This window comes from Crinia signifera, chromosome 5 (assembly GCF_055691185.1).
Source record: "Crinia signifera chromosome 5, ASM5569118v1, whole genome shotgun sequence".
NCBI classification, from domain to species: domain Eukaryota; kingdom Metazoa; phylum Chordata; class Amphibia; order Anura; family Myobatrachidae; genus Crinia; species Crinia signifera.
In genome coordinates this window covers 122,939,336-122,966,132 of record NC_139221.1, presented here as the reverse complement: position 1 = coordinate 122,966,132, position 26,797 = coordinate 122,939,336, and the positions used below count along the sequence as shown (strand labels likewise).

Sequence of the window (26,797 nt, the reverse complement as noted above, 5' to 3'; positions counted from 1 at the left end):
TTACATTGTGTTGTTTAAGTGTTCCCTTTATTTTTTTGAGCAGTGTATATATGTATGTGTAAGACAGAACAGACTTTTGTTTGCGCTGTGTGTAGCAGCTGCGCTCTACAAGGTCCCCCTGTTAGCGGAGGACAGTACAGTTGGATAGAAGTGGAAATAGATATGGAGCGCGCTCAGTAGTAGCCACCACCTTTATAAACAATTTATCAGTGGATATAAGTTTTTTTCAAATTTATTAAAACATACCAGAAGACAAATATACATTATGTCCATTGAACAGTTCTTTCAAGATGGAAAAGACCCATGTTTTTGTATGTTCTAAAGGCCCCCATCCACTAGGGGGAGGTATCGTAAGCGATATCCCTCCAACTCCCCTTGCAGCAAGATCGCATACAATACATCGATTCCGGCTTTTTTGCATACAATTATATATTCATGGCAGCCCCGCTGATCTGCGACTGCGATGCACACGGGAATGTGCAATTGCAAGAAAAGGTGATGCGATGTGACACTTTTCATGCAATCCGTCGCATCAGTTCATCGGAATTCAGTGACGGATTGCATGAAAAGTGTCACCCCCCCCGCTCCCGCCCCCCCACCCGCATACCATGCTATATGGTATATGCAGCGGCCAGGCACAGGCAGCAGGGCATACATGCGCCCCCCTCCCCCAGCAGACTCACCTCTCCTCGGCGGTGACAGCGGCGCCGGACTCCACGCTGTCGCGCTGCTGCATCCTATCCAGGTGGGCCCTGCATGTGTGTGATTGGACAGCGGATCCATCACTGGATCCGCTGACCCAATCACATCTGGGGGCGTACATTCATACTGGTGCCCCTGTCATTGCGGCACCAGTATGAGTGCCGCTTCCCCATTCATTTTCAATGGGCTTTTACAGCCCATTGCTGCACCCTGCCCCCTGCCCACCCCTACCCGCCCCCCGCTGCCCGGAGTTTTAATGTTAACAGCGGGAGGCACCTCTCCCGCTGCTTCCCACCCTCACATGCAGCAGTGTAAGATGGTAGGAGGCAGCTGGAGAGGTAGAAATGATGAAAATAATAAAAGAAGATATATAAATATTTTCTTTTTATTATTCACATCAGTATGACAGGGGAGGCTCTGCCTCCCCTGCCTTCCCTGACTGCACGTCCCTGTCGGAATTGCATGAAAAGTGCTCATACCATACTAGTGGATAGGGGACTTTAGATTTATGCATTCTCCTCTTTCCATACTTGATCTGTTTTTTAATGTTATAAAGCAATATTATATGCATTGATTTTAGTCATGATAATGATAATAATGAATGTACCAGGCTTAAGAGTTAATATGCTAGTACACAGATGGCAAGAAGGTTTGATAACAAGTTATCGTGTAAGTCACCTGTTAGAGTGAGTTGCTTTAACCTGCTGCAGCACAAAAACAAAAGGTGTCACATCCCTACACTACTACAGAAATAAACAACTAAATTAGCTGCGCTAAAGCAATAGAATAAAAAAAAAAATTGTAAATACACATCATTATAACAAAAAAAAAAACAATTTAAAAATAGAAATAAAATATAAAAAGATACATAAGGTGCATTTAAAATGGTATATTCCCCCGCAGGATTTTTTGGTAAGTATCCTATCACTAAGTCCTAGTATTAGAAGTCCTTCTGTGAGTCAAAGGGGAAGAATGAATAGGTCCAGTTTCCTCAGCGATTGTTGGCGAGGTGGCTTGCCTCTTTAGGGATGAGATGTGCTGTATGGTGTCAGCAAGCTTGTTTTAAATCTCCTCCTGATGCCAATAATAAAAGTGAGGTAGCTCCTGGGCAGTCTCTCCACAGCTGTACCACTGTATTATTGCAGATGTGGGGTCCGTTAGTGGTGAATCGCAAGGTAGTGGGTGATATAACGCCTTTCCAACTGACGTGTTTAGTTATAATTTTTTTTTTCAGACCTTGATAAAGCTGTAACCCTACATCTGCCCAACCTGCGGTGCAACATGTTTTTGGCCAGTGAAAAACATGAAACAGACCCATAATACATTATTCAGTCAATAGTTTAGTACCATTATTCCGTCTTGTAGATTTTGTCCATATACTGTCAAATGGACGTCGGAACGTCCTGACTGTCGGAACTGTCAAGCAGTGGCGTAGCTATAGCTCCGCATCCCCCACGGTGGCGGGGAGGCACAGAGAACCTGTGGGCGCCGGTGATCTGCGGGGCTATAGCTACCACTTACCCGCTGCTGTCTGGTGCCCTGCCGTCACGGTCCCGTATCTCCCGGCGCCGGCTCCTGCTGCTATAATGAAAACGGACTCTTAGAAAATGGCTGCCCCCATACTGCAGACAGTATGGGGGGGGGGGGGGGGGGGCGACAATTAGGTAGTTACGCCACTGCTGTCAAGCTTGACTAACTTGACAGTTGGAATGCAGTGTTCTGGCTGTTGAGTGTCATGGCGTCATCAGGCGTGTTTGCGAAAACGACAGTGGATTGTCGGAAAACGTCCGTGAATTCGATAATTAGCAGCCGTTTCCGACAAAACAGATCTGGCAGAAATAGCGGCCAAGATTGAATCCTCCCAAAGTGTCTGATTCAGGGTGGAGCGCACTGCCGATGTCAAACTCATAGAAAGCCTTACATGGATGAAAAAACACTGCACCTGCCATATTGCTGCTGTTAGTTTTGATGGTACAACCGTTAATGGCGTCTAATAACGCACCAGTTGCTATTACAGCTTTTACAGATGCTGAGAGTGAGCATCTTAGTCCTTGCATATTCAGGGGCATGGATGTTCACCAGGAAAGGACTTTGGGGGTAATTCCCACAGCGACCAATTATCGATGATCCGAACATGCATATGGGCCGCAATGCACGAGCGGCATTTATCTGTTCTCAGGCCTCTGCACTTCGCTCAGCAGCGATCAGGTCTGAATTAGGGCCTTTCTAGGAGCATTTGCATAAAGAGACAGAAGAGTGGCCGTCCATAGATGTAGACAAAGCCACTTTAGCATCCACTTCTAAATCAGCCCCCCAAATGTCTGAAAATATGATTGGGTCAGTAGATGTAACCAAAGAGTTTATTACACATACATATTTTGTAAATAAGGAAATTAACTGCTTAAGTTCTTCCCCTGATGTGTTCTCTTCTCTACAACTAGGTGACAATGATTTCCAGGAAGAGATATATTCAGAAGAATATGATTATGACAGAGGTCCATACAACGGCCACCAATCAGGAGATGATTACTTAATTACAGGAACAGATGTTCCAGATGAAGTTACGTTTTCTGGCTATTATCCCGACACTCAGCTTGAAACAGAAGAGCCAGGCCCTTATCCAGCTCCTACAGAATCCTTTTTTGCAGCAAGAGATGTAACTCCAATTACAACAAGACTTCCATATCACCGTCATACTACTTCAAGTGAAACGGAGGACAATCTGCCAGCACCAGAACTTTCCTATCAGGATGGGGGTATTTATTTTACTTGCATAATTATATATAATTCAGCTAATAAAACATTTGTTAAATTCCATACTAAAATCCTGTCATTGCAAAGATAATCTTATTTTAACAAATTACCTCTATTGATTTGAATGTGACAGCAGTTGTTGCTGGGTCTTATGATGGGATGTGGTCATTTGGTCTACAGCATGATGGTCGACAGTCATTAGGTTGACACCATTAGGTCGACATGGTTCTAGGTCAAAAGGTCATTAGTTCAACAGGTCATTAGTTCGACAATGTCTAGGTCGACAGTCAAAAGGTGGACATGGGGTTTTTCACTGGTTTTTGAGCCAACATGTGCCGACAGGCGGTATTTCATGCCCTATCATCCACTAGGGCATGGTGGGAGAAATATTTAAAAATAGTGTGCCGAGCGTAGCGAGGCACTGTGCTCGGTGCATTGTGAGCACAGCGAACGATGCGAGGGGATGGGGTGCACTTTGAACTGTGTCCATGTCAGTTGACATTCAGGTAAAAAAACTGTAAAAAAAACCATGTCGATCTTTTGAGTGTCGACCTAGACATTGTCGAACTAATGACCTTTCGACCTATAACCATGTTGACCTAATGACTCTCGACCATCATGCTGTAGACCAAATTATCCCAACCCCTTATGATGTATATATTTTAACTTTCTAAATCCGGATTCAGTAAAATTGATTTGAAGCTTTAGAGAGATAATAAAATATAGGATATCTCAGTAGGGTGCTATCGTGCTTTGGCATCTATATTATTTAGAAATAATTTGTCAACATTCTTTTCATCTGCTTTAATTTTTGAGTCATAGAATATGTTCAGGGCCAGCAACAGAAATATTAGAGTTGGGACACTCAAGTCCACGCCAACGTGGATAGTGGGGGTATGAACAGGTCGGGAGGACGTGTACTGCATCCCCTCGCCACACTTCGGGCTGCCGTGGATAGTGGGGGTTTAAAATGGAGGCATTTGCCCGTATGTAACATGGAGCACTGGGAAATGCATCCTTTATTGTGCATGAGATGCACTTTCGCCCGCACCCCCTTTGTACACGAGACGCATGCGCGACCAAACCCCTAACCCTGACAGTCTCCCTGAAGCGGACATGGCCAGGCTTGCCATACCCTGCCCCGTGAATTACTGAGACGCACTTCCCTATGAGACGATCGTGTGTCTCAGGCAGATGGTGGTGCCGTGAAACTACACAAGTACCTTGCCTGGTATACCGGTCCCCCTTGTACAGTCTGCACCGTTACTAAGCCTGAATATGGCTAACTTTTTTTTTAATGCTTAGATGTTAGTATGGTACATAGTAAATACAAGAATACTTCCAGTGTTTGCTCATCTGTCTTTATGTGCTCTCTTACTTTAGCAACGGATTTAATTGACGAGTTTCGGGTGGCCAGTATTTCTGGAGTGAGAATCACTACAGGATCACAAAGTACTTTGAAAGCATATCAGCTTGGGACTAGAGCACATGTTACAAGACAATCACGGTAATGTATCTTCTAGTTCAGACATTGGGGTCGATGTAGTACGGTCTGAGTTTGGAGGTGTGGGGTGTTTGATCTCTGACGTATTTTAAAGCAACAGTCATTTAGTTAGCGTTTTTTTGATTTGTAAATGATTGCCGCTTTAAAACAATGCCGAGACAGGCCGGCATCCTGCACCTCCGGCAAACCCAGACCCTATTACATATGCACCATGTCTTAAATCTAGCTATAAGAGATTGAGGGGAAGATTTATCAAAGTCTGGAGAGATGAAGTACCAACCAATGAGCTCCTAGCTGTAACTTTTAAAACACAGGCTGTGATGACAGACAAGATTGATTGGTACTTTAGCTCTCACTACTTTATTTTTCCAAGCATTGATAAATCTCCCCTTATCTGCCAATCTAACAATATTTGCCAAACATCATTGTGTCAGCTGGAAAATTATCAGCAAACGTAATTAATTCCGATCAGGAATGATTGTATTCTGACCAAATGTACTCGATTTCAAGTTGGCTGATGCCAGGATCTGCCCAGGTAGATATTTCCTAGGTGCCCAAATGTCATATTGTTTTTCAGGCTGTCCATTTAACAAATGGATCTGTTTAATTTGAACAATTGATTTATGGACACAATCAAATAATTTGGGGATCATTTCATACTACAGTACAGTGTATGCCCAAGTATGAGCAGCTTCTAGATAACAGACATACATATGGTGAATCTATGCTGCAGAGGGTATGGATCATAGGGTCAACAGCAGTAAGTTTGACATACATTGTGTCTACTGAAGGTCGACACGAGTCAACCCATGGGAAGGTCGACATGTCATTATGTGGACACAAACATTAAGTCGACATGGGCTCGGTCGACAGTCAAAAGGTCAACATGGGCATTTTCACTTTTTTTATCCCGAATGTCAATACAGTTGACATAGCACTAAAAAAGTGCACCGCCTCCCCTGGTGTGGCTCGCTGCGTTCGCCATGCTGCGTGTACACTATTTTATTCTACCACCATGCCCTAGTGGATGATAGGGCATGAAATACCTGTCAGCTCAAAAAAAGGGAAAAACCCCATGTTGACCTTTTGACTGTCGACCTAGCCCATGTTGACCTAATGCTTGTGTCGACCTAATGACATGTGGACCTAAGCCCATGTCGACCTTCCCATGTGTCAAACTTGGCTCATGTTGACATTCAGTGGTCGACCCAATGCATGTCGACCTTAGTGCTGTCAACCTAACAACCATATACCGCTACAGAAAGCATTCCATATGACCAAAGATCAACTTCCGTATAATGATGTAGTCAGAACTGTCCTATGCTCTTCAGTCTCTCACAGCTGAAAAAGTGGAGAAGTTGCCGATAGCAACCAATCATCTTTTTTAATCATTTGATAGAATATACTTGAGAAATGATAGTTAGGACTTTATTGGTTGCTATGGACCAATTCTCATCTCATTCACTATTCAAGTCTTTAGAAAGTTTGGTACATTTTTCCATGTTGACTCAGTTCCCTTCTGTACATCATCATGACGCTGTCTTTAAGCTGGCCATACATCTACAGATAGATTGTCAGATTGGGCTCGTTGGAACAAAAACCTGGTAGTATCTGAGCGACAGTTTTTGGCAGTTTTCCAGCATTTCAAAGCAAATGGTCAACTGTCATTTGCTCTCATCCATTACCAGGATTTTGTTCCAACCAGCCCGATCTGACAATCAATCTGTAGATGTATGGCTGGACAGATGGACAGATCACCATCTTCCACACGGATAGCACACTACTTCTGCTGTAATCTGTACTGCTGTGAGAATTTTTGTTATACAGTTGTCTCCATGTTTTTTAATCCACAAAATTTTAAAATGTAGGATACAATTGACACACACATGATGAATTATAAAGCTATTCTAACTTGTCAAAAGCCTAAATAAACTGTACAGCTCTGGCACATTGCATATTCAGTGGTACAGGCTTTAATTGTCCAAATGTTTTTGTGATCATGGCTCATCACTTAGTATCCTTGATTATTGTAAAAATAGGTGATACTAAATAATCTGATTTCATGATTAGCTTCATTTTGGTTCTGTCTCTCACATTTTAGGCTGATTTTCCCCAATGGATTACCACAGGAATTTGCTCTGGTCTCTACATTCAGAATGAGTGAGAGAACAATTGAAGACATGTGGAACCTATGGGATCTTCAATCAAGGAATGGGGCGGAGCAATTTAGATTGCGTCTTTATGGAGAGATGAATGCTGTAGATGTATACAATGCAGCAGCCACTGGACGAGACAAGGTCACAACATTTGAGAATGTGGAGTCACTCTTTGATGGAAAGTGGCACAAACTGTCTTTGAGTGTCCGGAGAGATCAGCTAACTCTCTATGTTGACTGCAAGCAAGTTGGATCTTCTCCAGTCAGTCTTTATGGTACAATTAAGACAGATGGAATCAGTACTTTGGCTCGGAGGATCAAAGATGATGTAACAGTTAATGTAAGTGAACAATATACATTTAAAGTAATTCTAAGCAGGGGTAACCCAACAAAAAGGTGGGTGGGTCAAAATAAAGTCCAAATTCCTTGCAGCCTACTGACTTATACAATACAGAGAGCATTTCAGTGACTGATCTAGGATACAGAGAGCATACAGTGAACACTATACAATAGAGAGTGTAGCTTGCATTGTCGTAAATACATAAAGCATTCTAGTGACCACAATATAATACATAGAGCATTCTAGTGACTGCCACAAAATATAGAAGGCATCCTTGTAAATGCCACACAATAATACAGAAAGCATTATAATCACCACCATCCTATACATTGAGCACCTTTTTGCCTGCCATACAGAATATAAATCATGTTTGTGACCATCCCAGAATACAGAGCGTATTCTAGTCACAACCACACAATACATAAACCATCCTTGTGCTCCAATACAGTTTGAACTCTAGTGTCTCACACAAAAAACAGGGAGTATTCCCCCACACAGACATATCATGTCCCTTGTATGTACCTGTACTGCTGGCAGTTGCATAGATGCCTGTTAGAATGTAGCTTTTTCTGCAACATGAACAGTAAAAAAACATTCCAAAGGGTATAAGTGCTAATGTGCTGGAACCGGCATGATTTCATCAGTATTCAGATCTAGCCATGCTCATGTATACCATTGACAAACCTTAAAATCTTGCTCTAGCTCTATGGCAGGTGTAGATTTTCCATTTTGAGTATGGTCTGCTATGTGGCTTGCTGTGTGTCTCTATATGCAACTACCTTTAACGACACCCATACGACAAATGTGCAACACTACCCTTAAGACACAATGGGTGAGATTTAATAGGATGAGAGATTCAGAAAGTGAGAGATTTGGTAAGAAATCTCCAGGGTTTTTTTAAAGCGGCAATCATTTACACCTAGATTTACAACTAGTTTTACAGTGTAAATGATTGCCGCTTTAAAAAACCTGGAGATTTCTTACCAGATCTCTCACTTTCTGAATCTCTCATCCTATTAAATCTCACCCAATACCTCAGTGCTTATTTTAAAGCATGTCACCTCACAGTCATGGACCATGAACGCCCTTTGCATTGATGTTACCTTGTGTCTAAATTTGTTCTGCTGCAATGTAATAACAAAATTGTGATACAGACACAGTGTAACGCATTTGCAGATGACAAACATTACTGTACAGCATCCTAATTTGCAGCTGTGTACAATCCGAATGCGGATCACTGTGGCTTAATTTGCAGCTTTGTCGTATCAGTGGCCCTTATTTAAATCTGATTGTAGTACATATTTGTTCTCAAAATGGGCAAAACCATGTGCACTGCAGGTGGGGCAGATGTAACATGTGCAGAAAGAGTTAAATTTGGGTACGGTGTGTTGAAACTGAAATCTAAATAGCTGTGTAAAAATAATGCAGCCAGTATTTACCCTGCACAGAAACAAAATAACTCCCAAACATGTTACTCTCTCTATACATGTTACATCAGCCCCACCTGCGGTGCACATGGTTTTGCCCATTTTGAGAACAAATTTGTACTGCGATCAGATCTGAATAAGGGCCAGTATCAGGAGAATTGCGACCTAATTCATAGCTGTGTCCAATCAGAACCATAGTTTTTTTTTTTTTTTATACTATAAGTCCATATAAGTCCATTATACTTGTATTGTGCTGGAATACAAGTCATTTTAATTTGTTACTGTAGGTTGACTTACAACAGCTTGAACTCTCGGCAGACGCACAAAGAGCAGGAGAAGCCACTTGCTGTGAATTGCCTGAAGTAGTGAGTATGGAGGATCCACATTGATTCTAGCTGTTCAATATTGTGTTTATCTAATACAGAAGACCCACATTCAATGATTAAAACCATAAAGACAAGTTGCTTTAAATTAAAGAGTTACTGAATGACTACTCTGTTTATTGGGAATATTATTATTATTACATTTCATTTATAGAGCGCCACAAGTGTTTTGCAGTTCCAAAACACTAAAAGGGGCACATTAAGCAGCACAATTCTTAGTGCACAATACAGCTGAGATGTAGATAAGCAAAGAAGTTGTCCACATGCTACCAGGGCAGGATGTCATTGGTAGAAATGAATGGACATGGTGGCTTCAGAGGAGGCACAGTCCAAAATTCAAATAGGGGAGCACACTGACTGCCAGTGATTTTGTTTGGAATGGCAGTTGGTGAGGCTCCCCTATTTGTATTTTGGACTGTGCTGCACTTTCTGGAGCCACCACTGTACACGAAGAGATGTGGGTATAGATGGTAGCTGAGTAAGAGAGCTGTAATTGATGTACAAGAAAGAAGGCTGTGTGTACAGGAGGGAAGAGGGTCCTGCTCCAAGGGGCTTACACTCTAGAGGGTGGGGGTGACACAAGGTGCAGGCAAGGAGGCTTGAAGGCAAGAAGTGAGCATGGTAGGGATTGCCAGGACATGAGGGGGCAGATAGGGATAGCGGCCTTGGTACTAGGTTATGCGGAAGGGAATGCTTTGATGGAGAAATGGATTTCATTGCGCGTTTGAAACATTGCAAGGTCGGGGAGAGTCTTATAAAGTTATGGAACTCTCTAAATTGAAGGGGGTCAGCATGGGAAAAATCTTGGATACGAGATGCAGTGACCAGGTTATAGGAGATGCGATGGTCATTGGTAGACTGGAGAGGTCGGGAGGGAGTGTGTAGGGAAATGAGGTTGGAGATGTAGGGAGCAATGGAGATGCTTCGAGTGTTGCCAAGGGATGGATACCTTTACATATTATAATATATAATATAGTACATATTATAATGCTGTTGTATATTTGGTCAAGTTGTATATTATTTGGTTTCTGAATCTCTCATCCTATTACATTTCACCCACTGAGTCACTGCTGGTAAGTATCAAAATCATTTCTGGAGCATATTCCTGAGTGTGTGCATGTGTCCTGCTACAATAAACATTTTGTTTTAGCGAATATTAACAAAAAGCCATATTGACACTTTATCCTTTTTTCTTTGTGCAGAAAGATGAAAGGGTGAGTATCCATATAGTATGCTTACACAAACTAAACTGAGCAGCTTATGGATAGGTTTAATTAAGCATTTTATTTTTTTCTTCAGTGCTCAGAGCTTGATGAAAATTGCAACTGCCTGCCTGGTGAGCCAGGTTTTACTGGATTCCCTGGATCAAAAGTAAGACTATACAAGTAATATTGTACATTAATAATGCTTTACAGCATGCCAGTAATAGCATCTGAATGTGTCTGGTTTATTTCCTAGGGAGAAAAGGGCAGCCAGGGACCAACAGGTTACATTGGAATTCATGGTAGACAAGTAAGTAAAATAAATGTAATATAAATGTAAAATTACGCATAATGTACAATATTTGTTTTTGAAGCCCCCCAAGCAACAGTATAGCATTCACAAAGCATTGGGTCGAAGTGAAAAAAGAGCCTATCAATGGGCTTGTTGTTTAATCACTACTGTGGTAGCTGTGGCTCCTGTGACCTTACACTGCAGCTCCCATAGTCCTGTTCCTTTAGTTTATCCAGTAGAACAGTGGTTCTTAAATTCTGTTCACCGGACCCCACACAGACCAGGTTTTCTAGGTCACCTGGCAGGTGTGCTGTGTATCACCAACTGTCAATTTAAAAAAATCTACAGGTGACCTGGAAAACATGAACTGTGTGGGGTTCTGAGTAGGGTGGCCAATCCTCGGATCGGGATCGACTGGATTCTGGGATTTGGTCCCAAAATTGACAGGATTTGAATCCCAGGATTGGAGATTCGAATCCCGGGATTTTTTTGGGGGGGGTTAGACTGCACCGACTGTGCCCGTCCCAGCTGTGTGACTCTGTGCAGAGTGACCTGGTCAGAGGTCACACTGCCTCCCCTCAAATAGGGGAGGCACACCAACTGCTATTCCAAACTAATTAATTGGCAGGGGTGTCAGATGACGCACCAACCGTGGAAATTGTGACAGTCACTATACTTACATCAGAATCCCGACTGTTAAATGCCTGACAGTTGGGATCCTGACTGACAAGGCTATTCTCCCTTGTGGGGACCCCCATGCTGCAGCCCCCCACCCCCACCTCTGGATGGATATATAGCAGAAAACGATTGGCTATTCAAAGTAGCAAACAACTATGTAATACTGTTTCTTTTTCATTTTATAGGGTTACAGAGGCTCTAAAGGCGGACAAGGAAGAAGGGGTGATACAGGGCCCAGGGTATGTAGGGGTGCTAAAGAACATGCAACTTTCCTTCAGCTTGCTAGAATTGCTTTGAATATCTTCTCTTAAAACATTAATCAGTTGATGTATCAAATAGTGAAAAGAGCAGAGAAGTGGACCAGTGGACAAGTTGCCCATAGCAACCAATAAGCTTACAGGTAGCTTTGATCAATTACTTTCTATAAATTAATAGGAGTAAGCTGGTTGGTTGCTATGGGCAACTTATGCACTTTTTCCATTTATCCACTCTTCTTGGCTTAATACATGAACCCTTAAGGTTCAGTTAATATGTTTTTCTCTGTTAGATTTACATACAATAGTGATTAATCAAAAAGTGTTATTACTTAAGTCCTACTTTTAGAACTAGCATCATTGTACCTTTTTTCAACATTTTGTGTATAAATAAAAGATTGTTGCTTATTTTTGTATATGTATTATATGTATTTTATACATGCTTTTTTATTATTATGTAGCTATCTCCAATATATCTTCATACATTTAGCCTTAATATGCCATTCAATGCGAGATGCGTATGTGGCTAGGACACACGAGGAGACTGTGCTCATTAATAAATATGTAATACTTGTATATTTATATACACACACACACACACATACAGATGTGTCCATATTGACTGTGGCTGTGATGTGATCGAATTGCAGTACAGGGTAAAATTTGGCAGCTCCTGATTGTAGCACTATGTAGATTCAGAGACTCAGTAGCACACAGATATGCAAGTGCATACCTCTCAACTTTCATTGGTGATCCAGCGGGCCCTTCTGGCACGGCGCAGCCACGGTCCCGGAATTTTGGGGGCATGGCCTCATGGAGAGTGGGTGTGATCTTCAAATCACGTCACATGTGCAAGGCCACTACCCCTTTTGCCGCTGCTGCCTGTCTGACTGCAGGGAATAGACACTATGCGCATGCACACAGCATCTATTCCACGCTGACAAGCAGGTGGCAGCGGGGACTCCCAGCTACCCCCCCCCCCCCCCACCACCACCACCACGGGACACTGCTGGGGCAGGCCGCGGGAACGTCCCCGAAAACTAAATTAATCTGCACAGACTGCTCATGTGTCCTAGTTACATTGATACATTTTTGGTAAAAAAAAAAAGAAGAAATCTAGATGCCCAAAGTTTCTCATTCGACCTGGCAGGCATGCCAAAAGGGGCTGTCTGTTGTGACTGCAGCAAAGGGGTATGAGGATATATCTATATATACTCTAAATTACTCCTTTTTATACTAAGCCAAGACCAAATGTGTCAAATTAAAGTTTCTTTATTAATACAGTAAATAGAATCGAAACAGCTACAGTAACCTTCTTTGTTGCTTATTTTATCACACTGTATAACCTGGTTGCATGCTGTAAATATTTAGGTATTTAGGTATAGGTATTTAGTTTTCTTTATGTCGTACAGTTAATATATATAATATATTTCACAATGAGCTACTTATTTCTTATAAGATTGTCTGCCACAATAACTATGTTGTAAATAATTGGTTACTGTTATCATGATTATAAGTAGGGATCTATTCATTGTCCAACAGGGAGACCCAGGTCCCGATGGCTCTGAAGGTCCTTCTGGATTCACAGGAGACATAGTAAGTACAAACTCATTTATTTTAGCTAGATAACAGCAAACTCTTACAAAATGCATTGCCGTTTCTCATACTAAATGCTAGTTATCAACTTGGAAATTTGATAATATGCTGCTGTCGGTGTTTATGCAAGGTTTACCACTCTGTAAGCTGCCCTATCTCAGAAGAAAGGACCACATATACACATCCTTTATATAGATGTATATAGGTTTACTCAAAGTTAATCAAAATCCACCTACTGTACATTTGTGGAGAGATCATTTCCTTGCTGGTGATGCACAAGAAATGAACCATGTTCATGTTGGATAATAAACTTTTCATAAGCAAGATAAAATAGCTTGCATGTGTGTGTGTGTTTTTTTTTACAGGTTTAGTAAATAGAACATATATATTATTGTTACCAGTTTTTTATATAGCACACACATATTCCACAGCGCTTTAAAGAGAATACTTGAACAATCACATCAGTCCCTGCCCCAGTGGAGCTTACAATCTATGTTGCCCACAACATGTACACGCACACACAGACATTCTAGGGTTAATTTTGTTGGGAGCCAATTAACCTACCAGTATATTTTTGGATTGTGGGAGGAAACCAGAGTAGTCGGAGGAAATCCACGCCAGTATGGGGAGAATATACAAATTCCGCACAGTTAGGGCCATGGTAGGAATCGAACCCCTGACCTCAGCGCTGTGAGGCAGTAACACCATCCGTGCTGCCCGCATATAGAGAAACTTTTTTTTATATGGATGATAAAATTTTGGTTCTCCTACAGTGGGTCATGTTGGGAGGGATATAATAGTATAGATATGTTAAGTATACCATTAAAGGTTCTGCAGTTTCCCTGGATTGTACATACACAGTATATCAATTGCAAATATAAATTAAGTAGGCTGATATATAATTATATAGACCGAGTTCTTAAACATGATGATATAGAACTTGGATAAACCATCAAGGGAAGGTCCTCAGCAACATGTTTATTGGTACCTACTTGTTCTAGGGTTACTCTGTGATAGGTTAGTAGATACAGAACTTCCCACAGGGAATCCGGAAGATTCACTGTGAGGTTGAATAGGTAATCATCACTTTTGTGTTCATTCTACCATCCTGAGACTTTCACTAGTGCCTTATTCCCAACTTCTGTATTGTTACTTGTTCCAACATGAGTTCTGTCACTTATATTCCCAATGTGCCAGAAATATTAATCCTGTGCAGGACGCTCCCATGCCTCCTTCTGCTTATGACGGGCTATGCCTTAATTACTGCCTTTGCCCATATTTCTCTATGCTTGAAATCTCATATGATATATTGCTTATATCTTATATGATACAGGGACACCACCGATTTGCCAACACCCTTGGTCCCAGAACTGTGCCAGATTATGCATTTTAGTGATAATGTTAAATACATCTTGGACTAATGATGCACCTTCATCACATTTCTAAAACAATAAATTTTACAGTTTAGTATTATAGAACAAACACAGGAGTGTACAGTACGCTCACAGCAGCATCCTGACGGCTAACTATGTAGTCAGAAACATACCACCACCACCACCAACACCTGTGGGCATTGCCTATGTGTGGGAAATTTGTCTGGATAAAAAGAGGTGTCGGGCCATCAGTTATTGGAAAATCTGTGTTGTACCTGTGCTACTATCAAGGGACGCATACAGCGAGCTAGTCTGATAAATGTCTTCAATTTGTGCAGGGTTTTTATGGTGTTCCTGGAGAAAAAGGTGTACAAGGTATACTAGGAAAGAAGGTAAGAGATGACCAAGATGGCACAGTAACCCCACCAGATCATAGGAGGTTCCAAAAGAATTATAGATTAGGTCTGACATTTAGGGCAGACCAGTGTGATGTAGAAATGTCAGCAGTTCAGTGCAGTGCATGGAATAATCCAACACTGATAGATTCAACCAGTGACTGTCCACATTCCCAAGGCAGATATGGTCCCTAAGAACTATAGGGCCCTACAAATGAGTGACATCCCTTACGAATTTTTTCCAAGTTATCTCCCTGGACAACAGCTTATAAATTGGCATTACAATCAATGTCTTGTTAGCAGCAGAAGTGCTGATGGCAAAAAGTCTGATCATAACTTTGTGATAAGAAGTAATGTGCCACAGCAGAGCTTCTAGAGGAGCCAGGTGGCAGGAACACAATGTGATCTGTTTCAGCATAAAACTACTATAGAGAATTATGCAACAATTGGAGAGGAGAGTTTTGCAATTGTGTGGGCAAAGGACAAACTACAGCTCTATTGGTTCAACTGGACCTTTACAGTGGTGAATGATCACCTTAAGGGACATTGACATCCTTTTGCAATTGAACCTTGCACTTCAGATGAATTACGTTAGTAATATCCACAAACAAGGAATGCAATAATGAATAAAAGTATATTGAAAAGAATGGGTAAGTAGATACAAAATGCTCGGGGGAAGTGGGCGGGCAGCTGACATCCAGTGATGTCAGCTGCCCACCCCCCCGCATGCCTGCCTCGACCGCATTTGAATTAGAATGCCCAGCGTCAGCGTTCTCATGGGAATGCCCGTGAAACGCTGCACATTCCCATATGCTAAATGGCCAGCCCGGTGCCTCAAGCCCCCGCGCTTCGCCCGAAAAGATGGGTGTGTGCACCCAGCGAACAATTTGTTTGCCATGGGTGCACATACCCAGCACATGCACATGTGCAGAAAGGCGCAAAGTGCAAACAGTGGCCCCGTGTGAACGCACGCGGACCAACAAACAGACCTGAATAAGGTCCTATATATGTAGCAAACGTCAAATAGTAAAAAACTAAATAAAACACTGACTTTATTGACTTTAAAAAATCATATCAAAACAAAATCAAGAGAGATATGCTTAGAGAAAAAATAATTACTATGTTATTGTCATTATTTGTATTATTATAACTACTGCTAAGGTGCATACAAACGGGCAAATTTCAGCCCTATTTCTAAGCGATCTGACTAGATCATTCAAAAAAGGAGCACGAAAAATAAAAATAGGCAAAGCCCCGCTCAGCACGAATGCTCAGCACAAAGCATTGCGGTGTGCTCAGGGGGTGCACTGTGATGTCTGCTGAGCGTTCCTGCTACCAGCACAAAGCATTGCGGTGTGCTCAGGGGGTGCACTGCGATGTCTGCTGAGCGTTCCTGCTGTAGCACGCCGCTCAGCAAAAGAACAGGGTCGCGCCATGTGTACAGGGCTTTACAGTACTAATACTATTATTATTACTCATAATGGTAATATTATAGCATATCTGCTAACTGATATTGTACATCCATGTGACAAACAGAATGAGACTGTTAAAATTTACAGTATGTGTCCCAATAAGAGTCCACTTTGGCTGTGCCAATTTTTGTACAACCTTAATGTTGTGCTGCCTACTGGATTATGTTTGGGGTTCAATCGGCAGCAAATATTTTTGAAAAACTCATGTTGACCATGTGACTCTAAAGCTGGCGTCTAACTTCCGTTACTGTCGATCTAGATGCGGTCGACTATCTTTAGGTGTCTAACTAGATGGGTTTGACTAAGGGTGGTGGACCATAACATGGTTGATCTAGACAGCATTGATCCGTATACCATAACCCTCTATGACAGAAGGAGGTGACGTGCAGAAGGCTCCTAGTAGGAGAGCACCACCTTGTGCCAATAGTGCTAAAGGTTGCCTACCAATGTGAGCGTATATATGAGGCTATATGGTGGTCTTGTACCAGATAGGGCTGTTACACCACAATTAAGAATATCATCTTTTCCTTATAGCATATACGGTATATATGTTGAATGTATTTTTTCAACACTCTAATTTAACAGTTTTCCACTACAATAGATTAGGCATAGAATAAATGATCCACAAATTTTGAAGATACTAGATTTGTGGCTCTAATAGTACTTGCTATGTTGGGTTGCTGTTTTGCATAATATTACCAATGATCTGCTATGAAATGCAGCTTGTTAGCAAATACTTATATCAGAATAAGACACTGATCAAAAGAGTAGTCTGATATGAGTTGTTATATTACAGGGTGAGCGTGGACTTACAGGACCACAGGGAGAATCTGGGGAGAAAGGAGATGAGGTAAGTTTTTAAACTACGTAAGAAGATAACAAAATGGCTGAATACAAAACACATTGCATTTTTTTCCATTGATCATTAATGGGACTGGGCTTAAATTCATGAAAAAGAGATATCGGTTCTTGTTTAGTTTCACGCCGGTTTCCGGGTTCGGCGCTCGGCAAACTTTCTAAAATAAAGTCCATGCCAACGTGAATAGTTCATACCCCCACTATCCACGTTGGCATGGAGTTCATTTTAGATAGCGTGGCGAGCGTAGTGAGCCACTGAGCCCGTAGCATGGGCAAGCGAAGCAAGCCCCGCAAGGGGACACAGACGCTGCTGCGACTGAGACGCTGCCGCCGTGAAACTAAACAAGTACCGAGATATCTTGTTACTGTCATTTCAATCATTGCTGAGTCTTGCGTCTTGTGTAACAGGTGCATGATATATTGCTGCAGTATGTTCTTATCACAGTACATAATATATTGATTTTTCCAGAATATATTTTTCTATGGTGCCATTTGACGTAAAACTCATGCAGTGTCATTCTTAAACATAAATGTATTTTATTTTTTAAGCTCCAGCAAAATAATTATGTAACCTGATATCTTAAGCCCATACAAACGATACAACTTTTTTTTACAAGATATCAATCTTTTGAAAGAGACCTTTAAAAAATGTTTTTATTATGTACACTCAATAGCGTTAACGATGTGCACTCCTGCACATCATTAACGATGCCTCTCTTTATCGTCGAAACATGCAGGTCAATTTTGGCTATGTAGCCAAGGACTTGCATGTCCAGCGGATGCGGGTGAAGTCACTGGACGACATCATCGATGATATTGTCCAGTGTGTATTCACAAAAATGGCCGTGCTGTGTATGGAACTTTAGACTATATTTTGAGATTTAATCATAACATGACAGCTTCTGATTGTTGTCTCATCTTACAGTTATACCCCTTTTCCGCCTAGGATTTTTTACCCAGAATTTTGCCTGGTGGTTTCTGGCTAAGACCCTGTTTTCACTGCACAGTAGTCCTTAGTTTTTGCTGGGTTGTCTCTGTTGTCACTGAACCCTGTAAAACCTGGGAAAGACCAGTAAAACCTATAGATGTCATTCAAAATGGTTACATCAACAGTCAGCACTTTGGAAGGACCAATGAGCATCTTTTGGATTTACCCATGTATAAACTCCCAGTAAAGAGCTGTTTCCACCATTTGTTACAGGTATACATGGCAATTACCCAGTTTTTTCGGCAGTGGAAAAGGGGTATTAGATATTCTATCATAGGTAGAAACATGTATACCTAGATTAATATAGCAGCATACATGTTATACATGATGTTCTTTTCTATTTTAGGGGTATATTGGTAAGATTGGTAGTGATGGCATTGATGGACCTCGTGGTGAAAAGGTAAGCAATCTCTTTATTTTAATAGTTGACAAATATACACCTTATACTTGCTTTATTTATGTCCTTATACCATTTTATGCCGTCTTATACTGCTTTTAAGCCACTGTTTCCCTGTTTGAATTGAAATTTGATGTTTCTTACATGGGGCACAAAATTCTGTTCACGAGGTCACAGGGGCCCTTATTCTGATTGAGTAGGATGGCTCCGAATGGGGGATGGATGGCCGATGGTTGGTGTTTGCGCATGTGTGGAGGCGTATCTGCCCATGTGCGAACGGCTTACACGTACGAACATGGTGTGAGTTCCGTACAGAAAATGATCGTACGGAACCATCCGATCTGGGGGTGGAGAGGGGCGTGAAGGGCTGTTTAGGCTCATTAACATATGCATATGCCCCGCGTTTCATGGGCGTTCCCATGAAACCGCTGGGCGTACGTATGGTAATGCGGCCGTGACGTACATGTGGGGGGCGGACAGCTGAAATAGCCAGATGTCAGCTGGCCGTCCATATCCCTACTTTCATTGGGATAAATGTCCATGTGGTCTGGAGCACTCTGCTGCCTGGCCACTCGGTCCATCATTCCATGGTCGGCGACCATCGGAGGATGAGGGAGGTTCCCACAGATGGATGAGGTGTTCACGTGAAACATCCACTCGCGGTCCGTTCGGTCGGCGTCTTACCGCATTAGTTCGGTGTGAGCGATCCATATGGTAGGTGGGGCTAATAACATTCGGTTCTTGTCCGAAAAACACATCCATCCTGGGACAGAGATTTGTACTGGAGTTTCCAGCAAACGGACAGGCAGACACTGTATGCTTGGACCTCTACTACCTGTTTCTTTCAGCTGTCCTACACCTACCACAGAGCTACAACAAAAATGAACTGATTGATACAACATTTTATCATTTATAATTATTCAATTTTAAAAAGACTGCAGAACCATTTACTCCAAAGTGTAAAAATCCAATTAGGAAAGTTTAGAACTATCATCATATGGAGGTATGGTTAGTCACTGATTATTTTGAGTTAGTTCTTCACTATGGTGTACAGAGAAATGTAGAAAGGTATAAAAACTTAATTTACTGCATATTGTATGTTTGTTTTGTCCCTTATATAATGTACTTCACTAAATATTTAATGGAAATGCTAATAGAATATTATTTTTAAAGGGATCACAAGGACCATCGGGAAAGCAAGGACCAGAGGGACCAAAAGGACAGAAGGTATAGACTCCCTTATTCTTCATTTTGCAAATATTTCTGTTTAAAAGATTAGGGATAATGATGATAATCATACTGAGATATATCACTGGTAAACAGTTAGTCTTGGGTAATGTACAAGGTTTAAAATGTTCCAATGTCTTGGCAAACTAGGGAAAGTAAAGTGGTAGCCAACTGAAAAATCTACATTTACAAGGCTATATAGACATGGCGTGTATATCTATTTCCAAATGAAGTTTCCAGTCGAGTCTCTGAGGAACAGAAGGGCTCTTTCTTCAGATATATGTGAAGTAAAAGTTTGAGAAAAACAAGCTTACATCAGTTGGCCACTAATCATGAGTCCATGTCTTAATACTCAAGGACATAAAGTGGAGTCAAAGACTTTTCCTATTCTACGTTGTTTACGAAATTTGTTTTATTGAATTTTTAACAAGTTCAATTTAAGGATTTGTTAATAGCATTGTATTATTCAACATTGTTTGTTTTAAGCGAAGTTTGACAAGCGAAGTATCCTTCTACTTACATTTCTGTTGCAGAAAAATAAGCATTAATAAGCATTGGATATACGCTATGTTCAGTGGCGTAACTAAGTTTTGGGCGCCCCCCCGCCGTTAGGGGGGGCGCCCCCTGCCGCCCATGCAAACCCCCCCCCCCCAATCCCCTGAAGCCTTACCTATCGCGCTGGTCCCGGTGGCTCCGTTCTTCTTCTGCTGAGGACCACCACAAAATGGCCGCCCCCATACAGCAGACAGTTTCAGAGAACTGTGTGCTATATGGGGGCGGCCATTTTGTGGTGGTCCTCAGCAGAAGAACGGAGCCGCCGGGACCAGCGAGATAGTCTGCGGGGGATTGGGGGGGGGGGGTGTAACTATAGCACCGCAGCCCCCGGCGCCCCCACATGCACAGCGCCCCCCCGCGGTGGCGGGGGCTGCGGTGCTATAGTTACGCCGCTGGCTATGTTCTCCATAATGACCTATGTCATTAATGTGAATCTCATACTTTATGAAGTAAAAGAGTGTGCCAGCGCTGGCTGTACCAATAATTAGACTACACGGTTCTCTAATAAAAATAAAGACAATTTTATTAAAAATAAATAATTAGGTAAGTGAATCGTTAGACATTAAAAATCTAAGTGCACATGTACTTGTTAAAAATTTATATCACAGGGATATCTTGCGTAATGTTTGTTTGTAGGATTTCCCAATAAACAAAGCTGATGAATTATTTTAAGTATATTACCATCCGAAATCTTCTGCTAGAATTGTATCCAGATTTTGGTGACACAATAGTCCTGGGTTGCCCTATAATTTCAAGGGCTCAAGCTTCCCAATACGACGATCTTCCTCTATAGGCTGGAATAATTAGGAATAGTGCAGGTATCCCAAATTGGTTTGTATCCAGATGATGGTATATCTGCACTATTCCTAAGTATTCCAGCCTATAGAGGAAGATCTAATTCTTTTAGGAAAAAGATATAGGGCGCCTATGTGTTGGTTCTCCGCAATCACAGAGAGGATCTGTGATGTTCCAACAATTCATCATTTAAGATCAGTGATCTTTCATTCAGTCCTCCCTTGGTAATGTGCACTTACCTGTATTATCTATCCAATCCCGTGAGTGAGCTCATTAACTAAGATTATTTTTACTTATATTAATTTTATGTATTGAAATGTAAGTGTATTTTTAATATCTATATAAAACCTTTATTATACTTGTTGTATAGTATCATTCATTGAAGATGAGCGCTGCTGTACTGTATATATTTTTGCCTTGTTTCACCCCGTAGGGATTGACTAGACCCCTACACTTTAGCAGCTGCTTTCTGAGAACCAACATATATCATAGGCGCCCTATATCTTTTTCCTAAAAGAATTAGATATCTTCTCCCTTTGATATCACTTCTGTGGCTGAGTTTTGAGAAATATACTGGATGAAATATGTGTTATCTCTCTCTCTTTCTATCTCTCTCTCTCTCTCTCTCTCTCTCTCATATATATATATATATATATATATATATATATATATATATATATATACCTATCTCTCTTTCTATCTATCTATCTATCTATCTATCTATCTATATATAGATACAGACATACATAGATTGTGATATAGATATATATAGAACACACACACACACACATATATATATATATATATATATATATATATATATATATATATCAAACAGAACAGACATGTATTAGGTTGTGGGGGTGCACAATATATATCTTGACTCCGAGCGAAGTTACACCACTGGCAAAGTATATTTGTTTTTATAGTTTTATGGTGCCCACACATGGGGCCTTATTTTGGTTCATTCTTTCTGACAAAATCCTTCTTAGATAGACAAAACCATGTGCACTGCAGGGGGGGGCAGATGTAACATGGGCAGAGAGAATTAGATTTGGGTGAGTAATTTTGTTTCTGTGCAGGGAAAATACTGACTGCTTTATTTTTACACTGCAACATAGAGCTCACTTTGAAGTAAAACCCCACCCAAATCTAATTCTCTCTGCACATGTTACATCTGCCCCACCTGCAGTGCAAATGGTTTTGCCCATCTAAGAAGGATTTTGTCAGAAAGAATGAACCAAAATAAGGCCCATGGTGAGATGTGTGCTAGGTGCGATTTGTGCTTACAATTTGGGCTGTACACTGGGTGCGATTGTAACTACATGAGTTACAGGTTACATGCAATCTAGTTTAAAATACCTGCCTGCCAATACTTTTTTATCTTGTGATACGGACTACGCAGGAATGCGCCTTGCATCGCAAGGCAAAATAAACATGGTGCGATTTGAACTAGACGTGATGCGATTTGAACTAAAAATCGCATGTGATAATCGCAGTGTGTGAGCACCATTTATCATAGATAATTGAATATGCCCAAGTACAGTCATACACTTGGCGTGGGTGATTATAGTACATTTATTGACAACCTGTCTGAAACTCACACAAATGGTATAACAGGTGCATTTATGTTTTATGCCATTTGTACATCCTACCACACATCTTCAAATTTCTACATCTCTCCTTGTGGGCATAAGACATAAAGCACACTTGTGGTTATTGATATTTAATAGAATAATAAGTAAACATTTAAAGTAATTACGGTTTTAATACGTTCACTTATCTTAAAGTTTTACTGTAAAACAAATTTATGATGTAGTTGTCAGAAAGTCCTAAGGTATCTCATTTTTGTTTTCCCTACATAGTCCCAGCTGTCAATATCCAAAATAAATAATGTGTCATTATGCTAGTAAGAAGTCTCACATGCAACACTGTTAGGCGAGGATTAATGATGCATCATTTCTATCATAACAGGGGAGCAAAGGCACTGTTGGATTTCATGGAAGCCAAGGAGAACGAGGATATTTGGTAAGCAGAATTTACTTGATTAAGGTGCTTACACATCAGTAGACTACACGTAGGTTTATTTAAACTAGTATTTGAATACATGGCTTGATAGCCCACTGTAATAGCTAGTATTGAATTGTCCTTTAATGTCACACACATTTATAATATTAATAATAACAATTGAGTGTTGTCTCTTAGGGAGAATTCAATCGCTGGTAAAGGGTGTAGATAGTCACTGTCATTTAAATGCTGACAACAGTAGCCCATCTTGCTCCCTTCACCTAGCTTGATGTCAGGTCAGGTTCACACAAAAGTACTCGCTACAATATGAGGCATCAAATACTTTTGTGCAAGATCAACTTCTATTGAAATGCTGATTTGGCCAGGAGAAAGGATTTGCCAGCAATTTTTTTTTCAAGTTCTTTATTAGTGATCCAGTAGCATATTACACACAACAATTTATGGAATTTACATATTACCAAAATCCAAGGAAAAACATAATAAAATTATATCCAACATTGTCATCACTTATTCATTCATACAATAAATTTCTCATCCCTATGGAGCATGCTTGTGGGGCTTACCACTCAACGACTCTAGAACAACAAAAAAAAATTGCAAGCAATTTAATTTCCCCATAGCCTGTAATAACAGGACCATATTGTTATTGCATGTAAAGCAGGTCTCCCTTCCAAAATATAAAGCCACACTTTATTTCTTATATTCATAAATGTACTCTGGCAAATATGATATGCAGTATTTATAGCAACTTGACCTATGTTCATCTACCAATCTAAGCTTTCATTTTTTCCTTCAGGGCTACCTAGGGATTACAGGTGATCCAGGAGAGCAAGGAATAAAGGTGAGGTGGTCATGCAAAAGCATAATACAGTATATAGAGGGGAATGGAATGGGTGCCGGAGGATTCACTGGCAGTTGGGATTCCGACAGTCATTACCCCGACGGCAGAATCCTGACTGCTAAAAGCCTGACACACAGGCAGCGGGTATTCTCCCTCATGGGGTCAATGACCCCCATAGAGGTAGAGGTAGAATAAAATAGGGGGCACCTTGCATCCAGCCCCCAGGCACCACCTTTTTACAGTTGTACAAAAGTGGTACTCCCCCTAGCTCAGGCATTCCCAACCATGGTCCTCAAGGCACACCAACAGTGCAGGTTTTCTAGATATCCAGGCTTGAGCACAGGTGACTTAATAAGTATATGAGGGATTCTGATTAAACCATCTGTGCTGAAGCCTGGATATCACTAAAACCTGCACTGTTGGTGTGCCTTGAGGACCGTGGTTGGGAAAGCCTGCTATACCACTGGGCCTCCCTGCTTTAAAATTCTCTGAATATTCTCCTTTATGAATCTAGAACATGGATTTTCAGTATTTGTTTCTGGAAGTTTTACGGTTGCATGCAGTGCAAACCTACGTGGTTGTATGAAAGCAAAGGGACATCATTCTGACCAAGGAAGCCTGATTCACAAACCTGCAGAGGGGGTGTGAGCACAGGGCCGGTGCAAGGTTCCACAGCGCCCTAGGCATACTGTCTGCCCCCCCCCCCCCCAACTAACACGGCAGCCTTGTTTAGACGCTGTTCCTACCTTGTTGAGGTGATTCCTGTGACTATGTTGATGATGAGATTCCCATCTGTAAGCTTTTTTTTTTGTATCTTATATAGGATGCTTGTTATACTATGTTTTAGTGCATCCTAGTAAAATTGTATTTTATATGTACTGTAGGCTCCTTGATAAAGGTCCGTATCTAAAGGCCCGAAATGTGGGGGCATGATGGATAAAGGAACATCTATTAAACTGATGTTCAAGTTGGAATAAAAATACACTATTTTGATTTTTATAACGAAGTTTGAATTACTTGTTATAAAGGAGAATGCTCCACATCCCACTGCTAATAGTGGGAACCCACAGACTATATATATATATATATATATATATATATATATATTAATCAGGTTTGCTTGGCACTCCTGCTTGATTGTACAGCTTGGATGGTGCCCGGTTTTCCAAACGGAATATGTACCAGATACAGATATCACCGGCACTCATCACAGATCATGGAAGTCAGCGTGAAATAAATGAGCTCAACCCACTGTATTGGGCTCATTTATTTTATGCTGACTTCCATGATCTGTGATCAGTGCCGGTGATATCTGTATCTGGTGTGTATATATATATATATATACACATACATACACATGCGCGCGCGCGTATAATCGGAGAGGCAATCACCCTTCCACCAATCTTTACTCAGGTGCCCTAAATAATAAATAGGTATTGTATATAGAAAACAGCGGCACTCGGAGACTGAATAAGTTTTCAACAATTCATATATTCAAGTAAAGTGCATCAGTGTTCAAAAGTGCATAAATGGACCAATGTTTGGGGGCCTTATGACCCCTTTGTCAAGATGAAGTAACCATGAGATCCCCGATGTTTTCCATTTATGCACTTTTGAACACTGATGCACTTTATTTGAATATATGGTTTGTTGAAAATGTATTCAGTCTCTGAGTGCCGCTGTTTTCTAATCACTGTGTGTGTGTATATAAAAAAGGCTGCTCTTGCTCGGCCTCCCTCCCTCACCTTTAAGAAAAGTGCGGGGATTCAATCTGGGTGCTGGTCGGCTCTCTTTCCTGGGAGCCACTGCCAGACGCCCCTGTCCGTGTATGTGATTCTGGTCAGTCACCTCTGCTACCGGCCGCGGCCGCCCGGCTTCTGCCTGTGTGAATGCCAGAGGCGGCGCCACTAAGAGCAGGCTGCGGTAGCGTCAGGCTGCTCAAGCGTGCGGGCGATCAGGCGGATAGGGAGGGTAGCAGTAGTGGGCAGACGGGAAGATGGGGAGGGTAGCTGACGGATGGATGAGGAGGGTAGCAGATGGAGGGCAGAGAGGCTAGTTGCTAGTAGGCAGTCAGCAAGTATCTTGAAGCAGTGGCAGATGTTGCGTCGGCCACTGTCTTCTTTTTTTCTACAGGCAGTAACAGCGTAACCCCTCAGGTTCCAGCACCCATAGGCTGCTGCCTTATGGAATGCCAGCCCTGCGTGGGCAGCCACCATAGAGGCTTAGCTAATCATTAGAGAGTGCATGGTTTGGGTCCCTTGATAAATATATATATATATCAATATAGTGTATGTATAATAATGTACCAAATGCAATGTAGAAAATATACCATAGCCCAGTGCAGTATAAGGGAACATATATAATAAATACTACAGTGGCACAGTCTGGAACCTGATCCCTAGAGGAGCAGGAGAGGCCCACCAGTGATTTCCCCAATATCCCTGTGGGGTCAGAACAATACTGCTCACAAATCCCTTGCCTTAAAAGCTTGGACTGCTACATTTAAGGGGATTCTTTGATTAGCGGTGATGATTCTGATCGACATTCATTAGAAAATGAATTCCAGAGAATAAAGTCTGTT

At 41.4% G+C, this 26,797-nt stretch overlaps 1 protein-coding gene across 1 annotated transcript in view; it reads left to right on the top strand.

The window, feature by feature from the left end:
* LOC146005729 (uncharacterized) overlaps positions 1-26,797 on the top strand; it is a 64,511-nt gene that overhangs the window by 11,062 nt on the left and 26,652 nt on the right. Inside the window, exons 2-16 of the mRNA XM_083145156.1 lie at positions 3,144-3,458; positions 4,840-4,963; positions 7,062-7,455; positions 9,170-9,247; positions 10,468-10,479; positions 10,565-10,636; positions 10,724-10,777; positions 11,623-11,676; positions 13,234-13,287; positions 14,999-15,052; positions 17,324-17,377; positions 18,720-18,773; positions 19,944-19,997; positions 23,322-23,375; positions 24,172-24,216. Of these exons, the coding sequence (XP_083001282.1) occupies positions 3,144-3,458; positions 4,840-4,963; positions 7,062-7,455; positions 9,170-9,247; positions 10,468-10,479; positions 10,565-10,636; positions 10,724-10,777; positions 11,623-11,676; positions 13,234-13,287; positions 14,999-15,052; positions 17,324-17,377; positions 18,720-18,773; positions 19,944-19,997; positions 23,322-23,375; positions 24,172-24,216 (1,472 nt within the window). The remainder of the gene's footprint in view (positions 1-3,143; positions 3,459-4,839; positions 4,964-7,061; positions 7,456-9,169; positions 9,248-10,467; positions 10,480-10,564; positions 10,637-10,723; positions 10,778-11,622; positions 11,677-13,233; positions 13,288-14,998; positions 15,053-17,323; positions 17,378-18,719; positions 18,774-19,943; positions 19,998-23,321; positions 23,376-24,171; positions 24,217-26,797) is intronic.